The sequence below is a fragment of the Malaclemys terrapin genome, chromosome 5 (assembly GCF_027887155.1).
Source record: "Malaclemys terrapin pileata isolate rMalTer1 chromosome 5, rMalTer1.hap1, whole genome shotgun sequence".
NCBI lineage: Eukaryota > Metazoa > Chordata > Testudines > Emydidae > Malaclemys > Malaclemys terrapin.
In genome coordinates this window covers 90422041-90442175 of record NC_071509.1, presented here as the reverse complement: position 1 = coordinate 90442175, position 20135 = coordinate 90422041, and the positions used below count along the sequence as shown (strand labels likewise).

General features: G+C 39.0%; 1 protein-coding gene across 3 annotated transcripts in view; it reads right to left on the bottom strand.

Moving 5' to 3' along the window:
• The window catches only part of RNF150 (ring finger protein 150), a 253166-nt gene that overhangs the window by 80734 nt on the left and 152297 nt on the right, over nucleotides 1-20135 (bottom strand). For all 3 annotated transcript variants that reach the window (XR_008445238.1, XM_054031090.1, XM_054031089.1), the window contains exons 5-6: nucleotides 14490-14586; nucleotides 5113-5323 (exon numbers count right to left, since the gene is read on the bottom strand). Coding sequence is in view for 2 of the 3 variants with exons in the window: in XM_054031090.1 (XP_053887065.1) it covers nucleotides 5113-5323; nucleotides 14490-14586 (308 nt within the window). In the remaining variant the exon portion in view is untranslated. The remainder of the gene's footprint in view (nucleotides 1-5112; nucleotides 5324-14489; nucleotides 14587-20135) is intronic.

Here is a 20135-nt window from a genome sequence, read left to right as displayed (position 1 = left end):
TGTCCTCTGAGCACATTCACAAAAATAAAGTAATAGCACCAGCAAAACAGCATGGATGAAATCTTGGCTCCAATGAAGTCAATGGGATTAACTTCAGTGGATACAGGATTTCGTCCCATATATGCAGCACTATGAAAATGTCCTTCCTCCTGGCCCACTTTGGGATGGTCCCTGCCTCTGGATCCTGTCAGGAAATAAAGAAACCCCCAACCAGTAACAGAAAGAAAAACCAACAGCACTGTGGGATAAGCACAACAATCCACAGAAGCTACAACAGTGGCAGCAAGTGCAGGGTTTGGATGCAGTGTACTCTGTACATACTGCATGGCTGCAGCTCGCACAGCTTCAATCATAAGAAGAAACCACGCAAATCTCCAGTGCAGACTCAGCCCAGGAGCATTCTTCTGTCATTAACGGGGGGTGGGAGTGGAGGGGGGGAGGGGAAGAGAGAATCGAATACCTCTGCAAAGATTCCTAGCAGCAGCCAAAGCCATTATTTGTAAAATCAAAAGACAAACCAAGCTCACGTTGGGGTGGGATGGGGGAAGTGGGGAAAAGCTCTGTGGTTCTAGGTCTTTGACCACACTGGAACTATTCAATACAATTAGTGAATACAATTCTGACATAATTCTTGTTGTTTAAAGCCATATCTATAATACAGCTATAATCAAGTCAGTTAAACCGTGGTTGCCCTCTGACCCCTTATAACTTGGTTTAAGTTGTAGTGTGTATTGGCTGTAACTGACCCCCACAGCTGGGTTAAAACTGTGTTCTGTTTGAGAACTCTAGGGCTTAATTTCAGAGGGGCGGAACACTTGCAGCTCCCACTGAAGTCAATTGGAGTTGTGCGTTCTCATCACCTTTGAAACTCAGGCCTCTAACTCCTAAACGAACACGAAAGGGTTAGTTTACTGCCAGCCCTTTGCAGAATGTACAACAAGGTCCAGTTGCTGAATACTATTGTGAATCAGACCACATGGATGCGTTCTTGAGATGATGTAAGTTTGCGCACCCGACCATGCCAAAAAATTGTCAAGCATTAAATGTAATCCTGAAAAGAACAAAGTCTAATAATCATGTATAACTAATAAATAATATTGCTGCCCAACCATTATTAACTGAAAAACCAAGCACCAAATCAGAATACCATGGATGAGATTGTGTGCTAAGTGCAGGACATACACATTCAGCCCAGGGCGTTGGAGCTGGCTAAGGCGGCTTTAAGCTTCCAGTATGCCTTCCTGATTCTGGTTGTTCTGAGGGTTGATGCAACTGCTCAATGCACTTAGGAGCTGCTTAAGTTACCACAGCCAATAGCTGCCAATAGGCTGCAGCACCATCCAGACTCTCCACAGTGCTATAGGCAGTTATTCTATCAATGCAGGTGCTTATGAAGGGGAGATTTCCCCCTGCCCAGTTCAGGGCCTATTCTGGTTCTTTTCAAAAGTCGTAGCAGCACTTCCTTCCAGTGCCTTGCAACCAGCCCCGGGCTCTACACCAGGAGGGAGAATCTCTCCCTTTAGCTTTGTTTTCTGGCTTTGCCATTTTCAGTAGGATTCTCTGATAGGGATACATTGCCTCTGCTGCTATTAGAATGACGGAAAGCAACATCAACAGATTCATGCTGTATAGTTATCCTGTGCTGGATTTTTTTTTGTTTTGTTTTGTTAATGAGGGATAAGGAACTGACTCTCTAATATGAGAACTGGAGAATCTAAATAGGGTGGATGAGTGGGTACTAGAGACCTAAAGCACACTTCCATGCTGCTTTAATCAGTTGAAGAGTTCCTTTTGTGTAGTGGAATCCCCCAGTGGCGTAGATCCAGTGTAGCTGCCCTGACATCAGTTCCCTCCAAATCCTTACAGGATACTTATTGAGAGCAAGATGGGAGGAAAGGGTGAGTGGCTGGCGCACTGCTACACTCTCTGGCTGGTGTAATGGCCCCTTAGCAGCTGTCACAGCTGAATGCAAAGTAGAGTAGCTGTGAAAATGCTCTATATTGTGTTGGGGGCCAACATGGCCCTTGGACAGCCACAGAACTGAGGGACACAAATGTACATATCCCTGTGTTGAGTCCTGTGCCTGATCTGTGTATCTAGCCCACTGTTTGTAGTACAACCAAGTATGTCAGTGAGGTAGACCAACAGAACAGAACTGAAGAAGTTCTGCACTCCTCTCAAATGGGTATCTGACATCCCATATTATTTTATGATAAAATGAAGAACAGTGGGGGTAATTCAATTACATACAATGATATACATCTGGAGTAACTACTGGCTTGAGTGGTGTTACTCTGGTCTTAAACCTGCAAAACTGACATCAGAATACTGCTTAACATCCTTAGTAAAATTTTTGTACCACCAAATAAAAATCTTAATGTCACCAATTAAATCAATCACGAGAAGCACAACAACATTTAACAGGGACACTGTCAAGATACAAAGGAACAAAATGTTATTAATAAAATTTTACTAACTTAAAACTAAGTTTCAGAGTAACAGCCGTGTTAGTCTGTAAGGTGCCACAAGTACTCCTGTTCTTCTTTTAACTTAAAACTAACCACTCATCTAAAATATCTCTCATTGATTAAAACTGATCAGCCCAACAAAACGAGGCCAGAGCAAGTCTTCACACACGAGCTCTTGGGCTGGCACCATGCATGTGGGAGTCTGTGTATGCACATAACATTGTCTCTGCTCTCCTGCTGGTTTCATGATTTGGATCATGCAAAGAACCAAAACTAAGGCGAGTCCTTTTTTTTCAGAAAGGCTAGGACTTCTTCTCCAGAAAGAAGGAAAGTTGTCATTTTAAATCCCTTACTGGATCACAAGAATGGAGCCAACAGAGACCTGAGGGCCAGTCTGAAAGGCCATGGTGTGACCATTTTTCTCCTCCACCCTGAATATTGCGCCACTTCCCCTAAATCCTCTGTTTCCTTGCTATGATGCCGTGCTCAAGTGAAAATGACAGCTCACTCCATGAAGTAATAAAAGTCAGCACTTAGGAGATCAGAAAGTTAGTTTCATTGGCATTCCACTGCTGGGAGAAGCTGACACAACAGAGCAGTGTAGCTGACTCATGCAGAGTGGTAATAAGAGAAAGAACTAAAGGAATTAAGACAACAAAAAGGAAGAAGAATCTCTGGGAAGGCCATTTAGAAACAGTCCTCTCCATGCTCATCTTGTCTTGTCTCTCTCCCTTCATGTTGTTACTTTCCTTTCTTTTTCACTTACAGAAAAGTGATAAAGTTCAACCATCATATCCCACTGGAGCAGCATATAGCAATGTTAAGTAAACATAGTTAAATATCTAAAATTTCTTAGGACCTAGGCAAGTTTCACACCCAAACCAATGTTTTGTCATATTATTCTATTCCATATCGAGTACACATGCGGGTGTTACTTTTCTGTTTATATGCCCAACAACGTGCATGTACATGCTTCAGTCATGTATATACAAACTTTCCAGTTGTCTGTTATTTTTGCCTACAAGTGGCATTTGCAGACTGAGACAGCCCTCATTTTGGAGAGCTGACAATCATTTTCTTAAACAGTCAGAGGAAGATTCTGAAAACAAAATGTTACTTTTAGTGACAGGGTAGGGATGACATTTTGGGATTGTCAGCATGAACGGTGTCCATTAAAGTAGTAAAAAAGGACCAACACTCCTTTTGAAAAACTAAGACTAGTTTTCAAGAAATAAAAAGTAAAGCTTCCAGTGATGTAAAGAAGACAATGAAAAAGCACAAAAGGAATCCAAATATACTTTTCCCCCCCTTGATTTCAAGGAAGTGTCCTACAGTAAGGCAAGTGACTACAGCTTTACCTTTTATTTATAAAAGTATACATCGAGGAACAAAATATGTAGGCCATATTTATTGGATGGGGACTCTCTTCTGAGAAGCAGTGACTTTGAAAAAGATTTGGGAGTTTTGGTGGATAATCAGATGAACATGAAGTCCCAGTGTGATGTTATGGCCAAAAGAGCTAATGTGATCCTTGGATGCATAAACAGGGGAACCTTGAGTAGGAGTAGAGAGGTTATTTTAGCTCTGTTCTTGGCACAAGTGTGACTGTTGCTGCATAATTCAAGAAGGATATTGAAAAATTGAAGAGGATTCAGAGAAGAGCTATGAGAATGATTCAAGGATTAGAAAACATGGATTAGAAAATAGTGACAGACACATGGAGCACAATCTATTTAGCTAAACAAAGAGAAGGGTAGGGAATAACTTAATTGCAGTCTACATGCACCTACATGGGGTATAAATATTCAAAAATGGTGTCTCCAATCTAACAGAGAAAAGTATAATATATTTCAAAGGCTGGAAGTTGAAGCTAGACAAAGTCAGAATGGAAATAAGGCGTAGATTTTATAACAATGAGGTAATTAACCATTGGAACAATTTACCAAGGGTTGTGGTGAATTCTCCATCTTCGGCAATTTTAATATCAAGATTGGATGCTTTTCTAAACAATATGCTCTAGCAATTATTTTGGGAAGTTCTCTGGACTGTTTTATACAGGAGGTCAGACTAGATGATCACAATGGTCTCCTTTGGCCTTGGAATCTATTAATCTATTTTATGTTCTTAAAGCAAGAATGAAACTCTGCATGTATAACAATAAATAGTACATCGAAGAAAGACAGAACAGGGGATAAGGACTAGCCAAACTCGGCAGACAAGGGCATCCAACAAATGAATTTAACAAAGGAGCTGGGTTATAGGTGGAGATTATCAAAGAAGGCCTTGGTAAAAGGATTCACTGTCAAACAACATGTGAAGATGTCTATAACTTTAGTTTACTTTGTGTTAATAGAAAGGGCCTATTTCTACTTAGTCTAGAGTATTCTTCCATGCATTTCACTTTGCTATTCTATCAGATTCAATCCATTTATTTGCACATTGGGTTCAGAGTATCTGTGATACAGTAATACTCCATGATAATTCAAAGGTGCCATTTTAAGCCAAGTTACTTATCCTCTAGATTTCAGTGAAATTTAAAGTAGTAAAAACAATATTCCAAGTCCCACACATCTATACATTTCTTTGTGATTCAGGTTTCTGCATACTATTTTCAGGGCAAACTCTGCCAGAAGGAGAAACTTACTACTTGTTGTGAAGTTACCGTCCCCAACCTGGGGAAGAGGATCTGCATCCTGGATGACCTGTAGTACTCCCACAGTCCGGACAGGAGGATCCAGAGCTACAGAGCTTTCATTCACGGTTATATCACTAGCTCCTGTAATCTGATTAGTTGGCGGTCCTCCTATGGAAGCTTCAAAATCTGGAGGCATATCATCTATGCAATCCGCATTTGGCTAATGGAAACAAAAAAAAAAGTCTTTGAGCTTTTATTCTACAGAGAAAATATTAAGTACTATAGTTACAAGAAAGAAGCTGGGTAAAATTTTCAAAATCCTCTTAAATGATTTACCATTCACCTTCATTGAGACATTGGCTGCTAAGTGCCTAAATCACTTAAAAATGGGACTCAGGCTTCTGAAAATTTTAGCCACCTTACTTTAGGAGCAAACTCTGCCTTCAAATATTTGTTTGGCTCCTAGTGATCTAGTTGGAATTATGCATAGATTATATATGACCAGAAATGGACCTCTTAACTTTAAACATAAGCAAAAAAACCTTAGTGTTCTTTATTTTCATAGTAACATAAACATAAGAACAGCCATACTGGGTCAGACCAAAGGTCCATCTATCCCAGTATCCTGTCTTCTAACAGTGGCCAATGCCAGGTGCCCCAGAGGGAATGAACAGAACAGGTAGTTATCAAGTGATCCATCCCATCGCCCATTCCCAGCTTCTGGCAAACAGAGGCTAGGAACACCATCCTTGTCCATCCTGGCTAATATCCATAGATGGACCTATCCTCCATGAATGTATCTAGTTCTTTTTTGAACCCTGTTATAATTTTGGCCTTCACAACATCCTCTGTCAAGGAGTTCACAGGTTGACTGTGCATTGTGTGAAAAAAATACTTCTTTTTGTTTGTTTTAGATCTGTTGCCTATTAATTTCATTCAGTGACCCCTAGTTCTTATGTTATGAGAAGGAGTAAATAACACTTCCTTATTTACTTTCTCCACATGAGTCATGATTTTATAAACCTCTGTCTTCACCCCCTTAGTTGTCTCTTTTCCAAGCTGAAAAGTCCCTGTCTTATTAATCTCTCCTCATATGGCAACCGTTCCATAACCCTAATAATTTTTGTTGCCCTTTTCTGAACCTTTTCCAATTCCTATACATCTTTTTTGAGATGAGGTGACCACATCTGCATGCAGTATTCAAGATGTGGGTGTACCATGGATTTATATAGAGGTAATATAGTATATTCTGTTTTATTATCTATCCCCTTCTTAATGATTCCCAACATTCTGTTCACTTTTTTGACAGCCACTGCACATTGAGCGGATGTTTTCATTCTCTGAGAACAATGACTCCAAGATCGCTTTCTTGAGTGGTAACAGCTAATTTAGACCCCATCATTTTATACGTATAGTTGGGATTATATTTTCCAATGTGCATCACTTTGCATTTATAAATATTGAATTTCATCTGCCATTTTATTGCCCAGTCACCCAGTTTTGAGAGATCCTTTTGTAGTTCTTCACAGTCTGCCTGGGACTTAACTATCTTGAGTAGTTTTGTATCACCTGCAAATTTGCCACCTCACTATTTACCCCTTTTTCCAGATCATTTATGAGTATGTTGAATAGGACCAGGCCCCATACAGACCCTTGGGGAACACCACTATTTACCTCTCTCCATTCTGAAAACTGACCATTTATTCCTACCCTTTGTTTCCTATCTTTTAAATGGTCTTAAAGGAAATAACTGCTCTAGATTTTCTTCCTGAATTTATACATAAGTGGTTCCAGTTAATTAATTTAGATTTTTTCCCTCTCACCCACTCCTTTTAGGGCCCTATCCTGCAATCACTTACTATTATGTCTTGTGCTTATTATGGATGCTTCACTGATTTAAATGGGAGTACGATAAATATTGCAATATTGGGCCCTTAAATGGTAATATCCAATAAATACACAGTTTATTTGCTTTCTATATACCTGGATCCTCTTAATAGTATTTGTAGGAAGACTATCTTGCAGTATGCAGAGGAAATGAAAAAGTATTGCCCAGAGAATTGACGTTTGCTTCCTCACAGAAAAACAAAAGGTTTGGGGGAGTGTGTCATGGAGTAAATGAGCACATATATTGATATGATCTGCCTGAGGTAGGCACACTGCTGAATCAGATTATGAAATAAGCACACGCAATAACTGCAGGGGATTTTGTACCTTTTAAGTCTTAAAATACACATACTATAGAGCTGATATCAGAGACTTAAGTGAAGGCGGGGAACTGATAAGAACTGCATGTGTGCACATTTGTATGAGGGGTGGAAAAGAGGCGTATATATCTATTGCTAAGAGAAGGAAAATGTTTTCAATATTAAAAGACTTACATTTTGCCTATACTGTACTTCATTTCTTATAGCTGAAAATAATGAGAAAGAATAAAGAATTCATTGTAATGGGAATTTCAGGAGTCTTCCCTGTATTGTGGTCCCAGAGAAACCAAATGAATTAAAAAACAAAAGCAAAGGCAAAATGACTGTTTAGCTCAGAATTAAAACTCATGCCTATAAATGCACATACTCAGTAAATTCAGGACTACTGGAAAAGTGATTCAGATGCATTTAAAGCAGATGGTTACAGAGCTTGTGTGTTTTGGTGCCAAGACCTCTTAATATCCTCTAGATAGCAACTCACTGGTCAAGCTGAGATGACCAAATTGCAGTAGAATTTACTGATCTTTCAAGTATTTCTGTATTGGTTTATTTCCTGACTGTCAGACTGATTATTTCTGGAGAGTTCCCCTCTGAACACTAATGGCAATTGTGTGAGTAAATTCCCTTTGCTGTACATGAGAATGCAGACTCCTCTAAGCCTTTCAGCAAAGGTGTCAGGTCTGCTTTCTCCAGAGCAGGGAGAGGTTGAGCTTGCACAGCCACTTCAGAAATAACGCCTTAAGGTTAGGCCATAAAATAATAAAAACAAGGAAAATTCAAAGATTAGAGTACCGTGTGCAAGGTGTTCAACAGCACCTGTAAGCATAAAGGGGCATATTCAGATAGAACTGCAGTTACACAAATATCCTGTTAGGCCTAAAAAAGTTAGCAGACACTATAGGGCAGATTTTCAAATGTATTTAGGCGCCTAATCTGCTTAGACACTTTTGAAAATTCCACTAGCTGAGCATCTGCATCTATAGTTGCCTAAATACTTTTGAAAATCTGATTCAGAGGCCCTGATCTAGCGAAGCATTTAAACATTGTTAACTTCAAGTATCTGAGTAGTCCCACTGAAGAAAATGAGACAGCGTATGTTTTTAAAGCTAAACCTGTGCCCAAGTGCTTTACTTGTTAAGTCCTTTAGCCTGTTTCACCCTTTCCTGTGAATTTCCTGTCTTTTGTTGTTTCATGCCAGCATAATGGACTTAAAAAAAGTGCAGACTTTAACAAACTCAGAGAGCTGACAGGTAAGGTCCCATGATAAAAAAATCTAAGGGAAAAAAGTTCATGAAAGCTGCCAGTTTCTCAAAATGACACTATTAAAAGCACAGCAGCAATCTACCCTGATGCAAAAGATAGATAAGAGTAGCAGTAAGAAGCCAACATGGCTCATTCAGGAGCTCTTTCATGGCCTGAAATAAATCAAAAAAAGTAACCTACAAAAAGTGGAAACATGGATAAATTGCTAAGGATGAATAGCAAAGAACAGCACAAGCAAATAGGGACAAAATCAGAAAGGCTGAGGCACAAAAATGTGTTACTCCTAGTAAGGAATATAAAAGGCAATAAGAAGAACTTCTGTAAATACATTAGGAGAAAGAAAAAGATGGAGTGTATAGGTCCAGTACTTAGTGGGAAGGAGAGCTAACAACAGATGACATCAAGCAGGCTGTAGCATTTAATGACGATTTTGCTTCAGTCTTCACTAAAAAGATTAATTGTGACCAGATGCTTTACACAATTAATATTAACTAGGAGGAAAGAACACAAGCCAGAATAGGGAAAGAGCAGGCTAACGAATATTTAGATAAGTTAGATATATTCAAGCCAGCAGGCCCTGACGAAATTCACTCTCAAGGTACTTAAAAGAATTAGCTGCAGCAATCTCAGATCCATTAACAATTATCTTTGAGAACTCATGGAGGATGGGTGAGGTCCTAGAGGACTGGAGAAGGGCAATCATAGTACCTATCTTTAAAAAGAGGAACAAAAAGGACCCAGGGAATTATAGACCAGTCAGCTGAACTTTGATACCTGCAAAGATACCGGGACAAGTTATTAAGCAATCAATTTGTATTGCCCAATTAGTGGATAATAGAGTAATAGATAATAACCAACATAGATTTGTCAAGAACAAGGGGAAAGCAGTAGATGTGATACATCATGATTTTAGTAAGGCTTTTGATAAAGTCCCACGTGACATTCTCATAAACAAATCAGGGAAACGTGGTCTAGATGAAATTTTTATAAGGTGGGTGCATAACTGGCTGAAAGATCGTACTCAAGAGTAGTTATCAATAGTTTGCTGTCAAACTGGAAAGAGGTATCTAGTGTGGTCCCACAGAGTCTGTCCTGGATCCAGTACTATTCAACATTTTCCATTAACGATTTTGATAATGGAGTGGAGACTAGGCTTATAAAATCTGTCGATTATGCTAAGGTGGGAGGGGTTGCAAGCTTTTTGGAGGGTAGGATTATAATTCAAAATGACTGTGACAAATTGGAGAATTGGTCTGATATCAACAAGATGAAATTCAATAGACACAAATGTAAAGTTCTTCACTTAGAAGGAAACGTCATATGTACAAATACAAAATGGGGAATAACTGGCGAGGTTGTAGTACTGTACTGCTGAGGAGGATCTGGAGGTTGTAGTCAATTACAAATTGAACATGAGCCAACAATGTGAAACAGTTGCAGAATAAATAAATAAGAGAGCTAATATTCTGGGGCATATTAACAGGTTTCATATATAAAACACAGGAGGTAATTGTCCAACTCGGCGAGGCCTCAGCTGGAGTACTGTGTCCAGTTTTGGGAACCACATTTTAGGAAAGATGTGGACAAACTGGAGACAGTCCAGAGGAGACTACAGTAATGAACACCTAACCTATGAGGAAAGGTTAAAAAACGGGGCATTTTAGTCTTGAGAAAAGAAGACTTAGAGGGATCCTGACAGTCTTCAAATATGTTAAAGGCTGTTGTAAAGAAGATGGTGATCAATTGCTCTCCATGTCCACTGAAGAAAGGACAAGAAAGAATCGGCTTAATCTGCAGCAAGAAAGATTTAGGTTGGATATTAGGAAAAGCTTTCTAATTATAAGGATAATTAAGTATTGGAATAGGCTTCTAAGGGAGGTTGTGAAATTTGTGTTAGTAGAGGTTTTTAAAAACAGGTTAGACAAACACCTGCCAAGCATGGTCTAGGCATACTTGGTCCTGCCTCAGTGGAGGGGGCTGGACTAGATCACTTCGAGGCTCTTTCCAGCTCTACATTTTAAGATTCTATGTTACAAACTTAGCATTATTTTAAAATGGTTCATAATAAAAGAATATATTCATTTAAACAATCCTCAGATGATTTTGTGTTCACAGACTAAAGTATAGAATGTAATCAGACAACAAAAAACCTAAACCACAGTTTGGGGGCTTTAGCGTTGGGGAAGAGACTAAATAATAATTGGCATGAAGACACAGTGCATCTGCAAGCATAAAAAATTCTAAGCAACTTTGAGCAAAGAAAAGGCTTTATCTGCAAAGTCATGAGTCCCATTGTATGGGAGTATTCGTGTGTGTAAAGCTATGCATATGTTTACTTACAGGACAGGACCGGGGACAAAAATTGCTGGGCACAAACATCAACATTTTTTTCCATTAGATTTCTTTTCAAACAGTTGTTGGAAGCCTTTGAAAGTTCATTTTAAAATCAAATTTGGTTTTGAGGGTTATACAACAGTCTTATAACCATTATAACTAAGCAAATGTTTAAATGTTTTTCCCCTCAGTTAGCCATTCGCTCTTCTCGTCCCTTTTGTTTGCAGTTTTTGCTAGAATGAGCTTTTGACCAATTTTTAAACCCTTAAAAATAGGAGATAATGGAAAGCCCAACAAAATATTAACTAAAGTGGCACAAATGTCATGGTTCAATTTAATTGCGCCCTTTTTACATGCAGCTTTAATATCATTTTACTTGGAAAAAAACTAAACGGTAGACTTTAATCCTAATGATATCAAATATTGCTTTTTAAAATTACTATTTATACCTTTTACTGTCAGAGTGACACAAATATGTTTTGATAAATTTTGTTATTTACCCGGTATATTAGTTTCTCTAGTTCTCTGTATATATGTGCTTTTAGGGCCTGATTCTAAAAATGGGAGTCTTTCCACTGACTTGAGTGGCCTTTCCACCAGGTTCTTAATGAAAGACTCCAACTCAACCAATCTAGTAAAAAAAGTGCAGTTGTTTGCATGTTCAGACCATGTTTCTAGAGAAGGGGTAAGAACTGAAGGGAGATTATTTTACTTGATATGATCATCCCAACAATGATGTAGCTCTTTGAAATTGAAAGAAAAAAAGTTTTCCCTTTAGACACCAAGACCAAAAGAAGCTAAGCTTTGTGGGCTCAATTCACCATTAGTGTGCCAGTGGAAGGACTGAGGCCAGACATTCGCTTCTGTAAATGGTGGCAGAATTCATTAAGGGTGGAATGCTTCCAGGGGACCAGGCTGCCTCAGCAGAAAGGAGATACATCTTAATGGGAGCTTCTGCGCACTCACCACTTTTGAAAAATCAGGCTAGTTATTTACATGCCTAAATAGGCTTTAGTTCTAGACAGCCATTTTTAAAATCTTGACTATGAAGTAAACTCTGTGACGAAATTGCCAAATTGGCATGCACTGACTTGAAAATTTAGATCTAGTTCTTTTAGAACAATATCAATTAAGAACTATTATACATTCCTCTTAAAATGGAAGCGTAATGCCACATTCATAATCACACAAACCAATTTTTTAATGTACACCACTAAGGTAAGCATACAGCTGGCATGAAGACATTCTATATTATAAATGGAGCCAGTAGCACTGTCTATAAGCCAAGGTTTCCCGACACTTTCCATTATAAGACTGTTTTCAGTTGCTTATAACTTTGCCAAACTGCAACCATTTGAGCTGAAGTTTTCCAAGATGGGTGTTTGCCTCAGACTGATTTTTTTTTTGTTTTGTTTTTTTTAAAGAGCGGTGGGGGTAGTTTCTGTTGCAATGGTTCAGCAAAAATTGAGAATGAGGTTAGGGAGGGAAAATATGTTTTGCCCATGTTAACAAAATTCGTACAACTGTTTCATTGAGAAGCTGTAGTGGCTTCGTGCTTTGGAGCAGGACTTGAAATTGGGGAGGAGGGTGACCTTTGTGTCATAGATTGTGCTTTTTCCAGTCGCTGTGAAATTCTGCTCAAATTTGGCCAAGTTTGAGCCTCTGAAAATATCAGTTCACACATGCTCAGTAGAGACCTGTTAAGAGTTTGGCATCTACATTCTCTGAAGATTCCATCAGTTCCAAGTGTGCTCCAGCTCAGCGGACACAGGAGCTGAACAGCACTTTCCTGCAATTGTTCCCCCTGGCAACCAAGGTCTGCCGCGGCATAGGAAGCCAACTGAGAGGAGAGAGACTGTCTCTCCTGTGCTCTTTTTATGCTCCTCGTGCTGGGGCACAGGTAGCAAGGAGGAATCAGCCTGACTTGAATGCAGAGGGGTGAAAAGCAGTGGGACGGGAGGAGATGTGGGGAGGGGTGATAGGATTATGGGGGACAGGAACTTAAGGGGATAGGGGATAAAGGGGCTGGATCTTGTGGGGCAGGGAGTTAGGGAGCAGAGGGGACAGAGACAGGCTAAGGGCAAAAGAGCACACTCCCCTCCAGAACCTGGAACTGAATGCAGGAGTTCTGAGTGGGTTTTTTGCTGTCAGCAACAGCTGTGAAACCCACTGGGAAAGTGTGTGTCTCATCCCCCTCTAATGGCTGGTCTGCATGCAGCATAACAGCCTACTACTGCTGCAAGTTACTTGGAGATCCGTGGTAGGGGTGGATCTTAAGGTCCTAACCCTGCTGATGACCCACGTGGAGGTCAGTGGAAAAAATAGTATGTGATGATGGAATTAAACACAGTATTGTAATGCATACTAGGGCGCTGAATGAAGGTTGAACACACACACACACACACACACACACAATCAAGAAGCCTAATTATAATATATTATTAGAATTATATTATTTGCTTCCTTTTGGCTTTATAATTGTACTAAGTTAACAGACACACCTGCATGATTATTTTATTATTGTGCTATTTCCTAGAATAATAATTTCAGCACTTGTATCAGCTTCTTTTTTCATTTCAGTAATTTGTTTGGATTATATGTCCCCATGTCATTTCACTGCTGCTCTTGGGGTAACTACATTAGCTGTCCTCATTTGTTCATCTGGTTGGTTTTATCTCATCTCTCTTGTTTAGCGCTCAGATATGTAATGCTGGCATGCTGCTGCCTCAGCTTGGGGAGTGTATTTACAGCAGCTGTTGGCATACCAGCCACCACTGGTTCAGTGTGAAACTTGACAGTCAGGAGATACTTTTTCACATAGCATAAACCTTGATTAATTTCTTGGCGGAGAAGACACTGAACTGTGAGATACCTGTAATTTAGGGAAATTCATTGCTGGTCGAAAATGTACTAAGTATATTTGACAATACAATCCAAAGAGTTAATTGGCAAGTTTTGGCAGGTTTCTAAACAGAGCTGAATTTACCAAGTGACTAACAATCTAACATTTTCTTATACTGTAATCACATGAATCTCGTGTTTAATCATTTGGGGAAAATGTTATGTTTCATAACTAGAATTATGAGCGCATGGCCTGCTGACATGCAATGATGCTTTAAGAGAGGGGACGGAACCCGAAAGAAAAGGCAATGACTTTTGCAATCAGAATCAGAGGCAAGTTGCCTTAGAATGATACACCAGGAGAGTTTTTATTTGTACACCCTTTGCTTTGAGGCAACAAGGAGGAATGTAGTTAAAAAAAATCCATCCCTGATGTAAAAGAGTAAATAGAAAAAGTTTGTATGTGAATGTACAACCATACCACAATTACTTAAAAAAAATCCAACCCCTCAATAAACCAACCAAGCAACACAGACACACACACATACACCCTCCCAGCCAAAGGGGGGGGGGGGGGGGAAGAGAAAAATAGACAGATGTCTGCTTGTGTTCCTGTTAATAAATCAGTGTACCATGGTGATGAATGTGGTATGAGAATCTAAATAGCAAACAGATGGGCATGTATACAGGATGGAGGTGTTCTCACTCTACTTTGACTAGCCTCTTGCATGACATGCTTACCGGAATCCCTAGAGCTTTTAGAATGTTCATTTTACACATAGGGCAGGTGCGATGGTCTAGCAGCCACGGGTCTACGCAAGATTTATGAAAAAGATGCCTGCAATAAAAAGCAAGATATTTTAATTCAAATCCATCCCAGTGTAGCTTAGAGCTGTTCAGTCATTCCCAAGAGTTGCTTCTGAATGTAGTAAAATCGGGAGTTTTGAAAGTGTTGTTTTCTGGTATATGATAAGGATTATAAAAGTGCATAGACAGGAGTATAAAATCACCGTACTAAATCTTATTCAGATAAGCACACCGTTCCCTGCCTGTTAGAGTTCACTGACAAGGGGCAGAAAGTGAGACGTACAAAATTATATACCAACAATCAGAAAGCCAAATGTACGTGTAGCAACAAAGCCAACTTTCTTAAAATGCTATAGACTGCCAGCTGTAACACAGATCAATGAAACTCAGCTTTTGGTAAAGGTCAGATCATGTATATATCTATTGTTGGTTCCATAACACAAAGCTGACCCCACCACAGTGACCCAGAACTTTAAAAAACTGTAACATGAAGCCATTTTGCAGCTGCTATTATTTTGTAGGATCATGACAGAGTGTAGGCAGAAAAAAAATTCCCCCCTTTTTATTTTATTTTATTTTTTTTGAGAGAGAGAGAGAGACCTTCTGGGTGAGGCTCCCCGCACCTATTTTCCTGCCCCTCAAAAGCCATTCATGAGAATGAGCATCTCTAGACAAACATTTCTCACTCTGGAACTGGTTGATACTACCCCTTCAGCCAATGTGAAGTGATCATTAGCAAGATAGTGAAGGTATTCTGCCTACATATTTATCTAGTTATGGGAAATACAGTTTTTTAGCCACAAGTGTCAGTTGTCTAAAGTTGCTTGAACAAACTGGAGGTTGCATACTCAAACATTTAATTTATGCACCTCATTAATTCTTGCGAGGATGTTCTGTTATGTTGCATTTGACAGGATAAGCACCTCAGCAGACTCAGAGTACAGAGAAAAGTCCTGCAGTTCTGCAGGGTGAAGAATTTAAGACATGCTGGGAGAGGAAATTAAGAAAATTTCTCACGGGGCTCAGTTAAGAGACAGGGAAGTTGTTTGCTGTCTTTGTGCCTCAGCTGGAGCGTCCCTACAGAAAACAGCTCCCAATTTCTTTTAATCACTGTAGTATATGGAGAATTATGGCCAGATTTTTTTAGTTATTTGTGAGTACTTCAACTGAGGAGAGGGGATATACCCAGGTGCATAGACTGCTGCGAGGAAGAGCATTCTGGAAGCCTGACTGCAGCTGAATGGAGTACTGTTGGTACAGTGAGTTGGTCTCCAGTGAGACACTGGAGCAGAGATTTCCTCTCCTCTATCCCGTGGATTTTGTGAAAGCTTGTGGTTTTTCATTATTCATCTGTGGATTATTATTAGAATAATTGTTTATTTGTTTCCTGTTAATAAATAGTCAATTTTGCAACATCTTGGACTTTTAATTCATTTAGCCAAGTGTAAGATTAATTGACTTATATCACATACAAGTTTGTTGTCCCCTTGAACATGCCCTGTGGCTCTATCCGCTCTAACATTTTGTATGTACACCTTTGGTCCAGCTACATTGTTTCTGAAAAACAGGTACAAAGTTTTCTCATGTAACCATAGCCTCAGCACCTAAATCTTTGTGTAGGAGCCTGAAAATACACTCACCCACCTACAAGTATGATTTAAGCAAAAAATCAAAGGGCACTTTTATTCTGAAATAAAAGAGTGTCCATACTCAGATTTGCATCAAAATAACAAAAGCTGTGAATTAAACATATTTTGGTTATTTCAATGCAAATTTATGTGTAGAGCAGTCCTAAATTCCTTCTCTCTAGCAGGTAACAGATGTGCAACAATGTGTGTGTCAAATTTCAGCTGAACGTTTACAGCTGAGGTATTATAAAAAAGCCCTGCCAACTGGAGTGTTAAGTCTTTTACTGTATGTAGGTCTATATTTCCCTGTGCTTTCACTAGCCCTTCCCCATTTGCATTTCCTTTATATGAATGCATACAAAGCCACCAACTAACAGCAGTAGGGCATGTCTACAAACTGTCTTAATGCTAGGTACTGAGCTAGTAGATCAATAGTATAAATTCTCTCTCCACAGCAGATGTTATCTCTGTGAGAAATGCAGAATCACCTTACATACCCAAATAGTTATGTTTAAATATTTAAGAGCACTGCATGCAAAGAATAATTTTGCTTTGCTATTCCATCCCAATATTTAAAAAACAGCATCCCACACATAAAGATATATCCATCCTTCCAGTTAGTTGGAAGAGACAGAGGTACATTCTCATGAATGTTAATTTTTAACATATGTTCCATTGAACTGTCTTTCTAAGTGGCATCATCCCATTCACTAGCTGGATTTAACACTAAAAAGTATTAGAAATACAAATCTAAAAATGTCTGAAATCTCATCAGACCTTATTACTCACTCCACTTGGCTCCCTTTCCTACTACTTCTACAGGAAATTGATTGCTTGGGAATAAGAGTTACAAGGAAATTACAGTATTCCATTTTAAACCGACACTGACTTCGCACAGCTGTGGCACAGAAAATCTGTTCTTGGAATCTGAAACTAGTCTAATTATATCATTTGGCTGTAATACCAAAGTTTGTCAGACCTCATCCGATACTGTATGTCAACATGATTAATGTAAATGAAGCATCATGATACTTAAAGATAAAACCACCACTTTACTAAGGTTACTAAGGTTCCCAACTCCACTTCCAAAACAACATTTACCTTGTTGGGTAAAGAACACAATGCATCAAATTTCCATCTCTGCACTATATTAACCTCCTTCCTTCCCCTTCTCCCAAGAGATACGTATTCAGCATATTATCGCCAGACAAACATTTTGAGTAAGCAAGCGATATACAGATTACATATAATCCCAAGTAGCTAGTTTGTGAAACAATGACTAAGAAATATTTTAATTTAAAATGTGTAAATAAAATACCTTGAATGTGTTGATTTATGCAGAATATTGAACTGAAAGTCAATGTCTTACTATTCAGCTATTTGAAGAAACAATTTCAAATATTCTTATAGTGTTGATTTTTTTTTTAATAGTGTGCCCATGCTCATAGGCTAGTATATGTTTAACTGCCAAAATTTAATGTTGATTTGGGCCAAAATAATCAGTGCAAGCTTTCAAAAAGCTCAGATATTAGCTATGCTCTTGAATAATGGACAAAAAAAATCTGTTTCTGATCAAGAATATATAACCCGAGTGATGTGTAAAATCAGATCAAGTCATTCAGGCATAGATGAGAAAGGCCCCTTTTGTGTTCAAGTTCAAGCTTTGCAAGCCTTAATCAGGCTGCAGATCACATTGCAACATTTCATAGTGTTTGTTAGTCAGCTAGAGTGTGGAATTTTCATGCTTTACAGACATTTACCTCAAGTTTGGCTGTTCCTAAAAATCAACTGGTTTGGAAGAAAAATATTCTAAAAGGAATGCTATCAATGTTGAGAAATTTAAATCCATTGCCATGACAGGTTAAGTCTCCTTGCACTTTAAAATATTATATTAACAGTGTATTATGGTTTTAATTTTAAGTTTTGATTAGTATGTCTGAGTTAGTTTGAAGGATCTTTTTTATAAAATAGAAAACCACAGAAGAATGAATGCCAAAATTATATAATCTAAGGACTAAAATTACCTGTTTGTGAGTATGTACATATTTTGTAGGGGCATGTGGTAAATCCATTTTTGCCAATTTAAATTTGAAGGTTTGTTTTATTCGCTGTTATTTATATAGCACCATAACATGCATGGTGCTTTATAAGAATTAACCAGGAATCCCTGCTCTGAAGCATTTACAATCTAAGTTAAGACAAGAACAGGAGGACAAGATGAGAGAGTGGGGCAGGAGGACAACAACAGGATTATGCAGTCACTTGGGGAAAAGATTTAGATATCTTTAGGATTAAAAAAAATCATCCACACTTCAGTTTATATACCTCCATGGGGAATTGAGTTTTTAAAAGGGATGCAAAAAAGGAAGAAATGAAGGTGCTGTGCGGGAGTTCAGAAGCACGGTGGGCAGTGAGAAGGAAGGCACACAGATGGTCTTAGAATGAGGAAATGAAGACTGAAGTGTGAAGAGAAGTTTGAGCTAAGAGAAGAGGACAGGTGGGGGGGAAAGGAGACAAGAGCAGACAGAGAAGTAGATTGTAGATGGCCTCAGTATAAGAACATACTGCTAGAATTTGATGATAGAAGCAATAAGAAGCTAGTGAGAAGACTTTAAGAGGGGCTCAGAATTACAGCATCTAGCAAGGTGCTTTTTTCTTTTTTTTTTGAAGAAGTCTGGATAGGAGGAGAAGGAGGTATGCAGACATGCAGGAGACAGTCAAAGGCAAAGAAGAGATGTTGAGAGTTGTAGTTACGAGACAGAGTGGAGGAGTACAGTTGCTTTTCAAGGAAGACTGCTATACTGAATAAAGAGGATGGACCTGTAGTGCAGTAAATCTCAATGGTCTCTGGATTTTTTTTCTCTCCAGAGCCATTCATCAGCCCTGGAGTCAGTACAGAAAAAAGGGTGGGCACGGAGAAGAGATGGAGATGATGGTTTCCTCATAGGAGACTAACACAAGGAAAAGAAGGAGGAGTTGGAGAGCACCAGTGAAGTCAGAGTTGTTAATAGACTGGAGATTATGGAAGGGGTACCAGAGCATGGTACAGACAAGGTTGAGAGAATGACCCTGACAATGAGTCTGGAAGGTGACACAGAACAGGAGGATGAATGGAGAGGCTAGTCAGAGGAAGACAAAGCTAGCAATATCAGCAGTCTAGGAAGAGAAAACAAGACAGATGAGGGGTTGTAGAGTAAGGATTTGAAGATGGAGATGACAGAGGAAGGTGAAAGTGGGAGGAGGACAGGTGAAAACACACTGGGAACACTGGAATATTGTTACATTCAACCTTGTGTCAACGCCCTAGAAACCAATTTTAATTATATTTGCTATTGTCAACGTTTAAAGCTGGGTATAAAACTAGGACTTATTTCCGTCAAGAGAAAAATGAGCACAAGATGCAGCATCAAAAGGCACACTACTTTATACCTCAGCCTGGTCATTTAAATTCTGAGCTTTTCAGAATGAAATTTAAAAACACAGGAGGATGTAGGAGCAGGAAAAAAGTATATATGAAATTGATCTCCCCTCCAAACTAGCCAGTGGGGGATAAATGACCACAGGGTATCTCTTCATTGACTCTCTGCCACAGTTAAAGAGAATGTTTTGAGGGAATGACACAGAGAAAGGACCTGAAGTGCTAAGAAGAAGCTGTTTATGTGGCTTTGAAATTCATCCACTACTGAAATACTGACTAGTGGATTTTCACTACAACTTTTTGTATAGACAAGGACAACAGAACGCTTAAGTCTCAAGATAGCTACTAACTGTATCTGGAAACTTCCTGGTTTAGGGCTGGCTGTGGGAGAGCTGCTGATACACTTGCTTATTTAGATTTGTTCAATATATACATTAAAAAAAATCTATCCAGGACTCTATGCATCTTTCACATATATTAAAAATGAAGTCATATTAGTACAAACAAAAATAAACTCAACAGCATCCTCTAAAC